The following is a 3,450-nucleotide window of genomic DNA, read 5'->3' on the forward strand; positions in this document are numbered from 1 at the left end:
TTTTTTTTTGCTAAGCTTATTCTAAGTAGGTGCTTTAGACCACTGAGCCATCTCACCAGCCCCCCACTCTTCACTTTTTAAAAAAATTTATTTATCTGATATAGGGTCTTGCCATGCAATTCAGACTCATAGTGATCCTCCTGTTTCAGCCTCCCCAGCGCTGGGATTACAGGCATGCGCCATGTCAGGTTTTGGGCCAGCACAACATGCTATGCTGGGGCTCAAACTCGGGTCCTTGTGCTTTGCCAAGCAGGTGCTTAGACTGCCAAGCTACCTGCCAGCCCACTCCTCACTTGTAAGGCCCTTCGTTAGCATACACAGCTCACTCACATGCACATGCTCCTGGTGTCCGGGTGCTCCCTGTGGCCTGTGCATGTGTGAGGTTTGGCCTGAGCCCACTGCCGGGCTGGGGTCCTGAAGAGATTACAGGCAGGCCTAGCACCACTTAGCTCCTTGGTGCCAGCCAGAAAAACATGGTTGCCAATGTCTAGTCCTGCAAGCAGTGCCTTGAGACAGGCGGGAATGCCCACAGTTCTACACAGTGATTTCCCATGGTGGCCTGCGGGGGCCTGGGCTGAAGGGTCTGTGGGAAGGATGGCCGTCAGGACGGCCACAGCATAGCCAGAGTTCCCGTAGACGTAGGGACTCAGGAAGGGAAGGGGCTAGCGAAGTACAAGGCCTAGGGTTCGCTTCCTGGGCAGAGGATGCCCATGGACACAGAGCTCCCTTAAAGGAAGAAAGCCTCCGTATCGTTTGGTTCCCCCATTTAAAGACAAAACAGAGTAGTTTTTTTTATATTTAATGTGGAACCAAAAAACTTGTAGACAGGTGTGTAGATGTGTATTTGTTGTCTTTTTCTTTTTAAATTTGTTTTGGTGTTTTGAGACAGTGTCTCCCTATGTAGTCCAGGCTGGCCTTGAAATCACTACATGGCTGTGACTTGTGGTGCACGCTCATAATCCCAGCACTCAGGAGGCTGAGGCAGCACGATCACTGGAAGTTTGAGGCCAGCCTGAACACAGTGAGACCCTGTGTCAAGAACAAGAATAAAGAAAGTCACTGTGTAGCCCCCAGGCTGACTTCATGCTTGTAGCAGTCCTCCTGCCTCAGCTTCCAGGGTGCTGGGGTGATAGGCGTGCACCACTATACCTGGCTTAAATTTGGGGGGACATTGCTGGAAATTAAACCTGGGGCCTCATGTATGCCAGGCAAACGATCTGCCACTGAGCTCCACCCTAGCCCTTCTGCACCCTACTTGGTGGGTGCTCAGTTTGGGGCATGTAGTTTGGTTTAGAAACAAGGACCTGCTTTGGGGTAGGGGTGGGCTGTGGGGGCCAGGGACAGTTGGTTGCCAGGTGCCCCTGCCCTGCCAGCTCATACGTGGGAGGTGGGCCTTTGGTGCCTAGCAGCAACCACATCCCTGGGCCTCAGTTTATTTTATTTAATTTTGTTTATTTTTTTTCTCTTTTTGAGACAGGAACTTTCTTGCTATGTAGTTCAGGCTGGCGCTGAACTAACTTTGTAGCCTTGGCTGGGCTTAAATTCACTGCAATCCTCCTGCCTCAGCCTCCTCAGTGCTGGGGCCACAAGTATGCACCACCATGCCTGGCTCTAGGCCTCTGTTTAAAAGACACATGTGAATGGGCCCACACGTCGGTTTAGAAGTGGGGCTGGACATGCAATAGAGGAAATGGCCCCAGCCCTCCCTCGGGCCTTACTGAGCTAAGTGCCCAGCCCCTTTTTTGCTTGTTTTGCAACAAGTCCTCACTAAATCATTTAGTTGCCCAGGCTGGGCCTAAATTTGCATCTTCCTGTCTCAGTCTTCCAGGGTTCTGGGATTATAGGTGTGTATCAGTGTTTGGCTAAATAGTTTTTTAAAAAGCAAAATACCTCCCTGGGGGCCTGCCCCTTAGCTCAGTTCTTTAAGTGGCTGCTTCAACAAAGCAGTCAGGTTCAGGTTGCTGTGGTTCGATCCCCACAACTCAAGCCAGCCAAACCTGCCCTGAAGGCATTCGGAGCAAAATACCTCCCTGGCCTTCCACTCTGTCCTTGGAGGAGTTGGGGACAGGGCTGCAGTGAAAATAGTTTTGTACACTGGTGATTTCTGGTGCAGAATAGTCCTTTCTTTGTAAACATTTCTGAGTTGTTTTGTAATAAACCCCTCCTGTCCCGTCACACAGCAAGGATGGCCCGAGCAGGTTTCCCCGTGCTGCGCCTGGAGAATGGGAGTGGTGGTTGTGGGCCCTGGGTGGGAGGTAAGTGCAAAGGCCAGCGGGGCATGGTGATGCATGCCTGTCATCCCAGTACTCGGGAGGCTGAGGCAGGAGGATTGCCGTGAGTGCAGGATCAGCCTCAGCTGTGTAGGGAGACCCTGTCTCTAAAAGATAAAGACAAGAAGTGGAAGGGCCCTGGGATGCAGCATGCCCAGCAGAAAGGGTGTGGAGGCACCGTGAAGGGGTGGGACTTTCCCCTCAGTGACCCATGTGTGCCTGCCTGCGGCAGCCTGGGCAGGGTAGGGGCAGGTGAGGCACTGCCCTGGTTGACTTGTGTGTCTTTGCAGTACCTGCTCCACTACCTGGTTTCCCTCAAGAACTGGCTGAACCGTTACAGCTGGCAGCGGACTCCCGTCTCTGTCACAGCCTGGGCCCTGCTGCGGGACAGCTACCATGGCGGGCTGTGTCTCCGCTTCCAGGCGCAGCACCTGGCTGTGGCCGTGCTCTACCTGGCCCTGCAGGTCTACGGCGTTGAGGTGCCTGCTGAGGCTGAGGCTGAGAAGCCGTGGTGGCAGGTGAGGTGGCTGCCCGGTGCTGTGGACCCTGCACCTTCCCTTTCAAAGCCCCCAGCTGGACGCTCAACCGTTCCTGTCACTCATCTGCAAAGACAGCTGCAGGCCACTGAGGAACAATGACACTTGGTGATGCCCTGTCGGAGGAGGCTGGGTCCAGCTCTCCCGTCGGCACCCACCGTAGCCACTGGGGCCAGATATTCTTGTGTGCTTCAGGTGTGGAGCAGCAGCCCTGGCCTCCACCGAGGCACTACCGAGTTGCCCCTTATTGAGAACCACTGAACTAAGCCAAGACATTACTGAATTGTTCACTCATCGAATCGAGTAGGGGTTGCATAGATCGAGAGGTATATAGGTTTGGCTTCCCCACAGGAGCGAATGGGGGATGTTTGACAGGATGGATGGGTGGCAAGGGAAGATAGATAGGTATGTATAGATTGTAGATAGTACAGAGATAGGTGGTAACATAGCTGACGGATGGGTGGATGGATAAGGTGCATGGTAGGTGGCTAGATGGGTGGCTGAATGCTTGGATAGATGACTTAGATGTTAGGTAGATGGGGTGGTTAGGTGGAGGTAGACAGTGGGCAGGTAGGTGCCAGGGTGGGTGAGGAATACAGTAGGGAGATGAGTGGGTGAGGTAGATGGTGGGTGGGTGGATGGGT

At 53.4% G+C, this 3,450-nt stretch overlaps 1 protein-coding gene across 1 annotated transcript in view; it reads left to right on the forward strand.

The window, feature by feature from the left end:
• Nucleotides 1–3,450, forward strand: part of Ccnq (cyclin Q) — a 14,422-nt gene that overhangs the window by 5,243 nt on the left and 5,729 nt on the right. The window contains exon 4 of the mRNA XM_004645148.2: nucleotides 2,561–2,788. Coding sequence (XP_004645205.1) covers nucleotides 2,561–2,788 — 228 coding nt within the window. The remainder of the gene's footprint in view (nucleotides 1–2,560; nucleotides 2,789–3,450) is intronic.

This window comes from Octodon degus, unplaced genomic scaffold (genome assembly GCF_000260255.1).
Source record: "Octodon degus isolate 3935 unplaced genomic scaffold, OctDeg1.0 scaffold00218, whole genome shotgun sequence".
NCBI lineage: Eukaryota > Metazoa > Chordata > Mammalia > Rodentia > Octodontidae > Octodon > Octodon degus.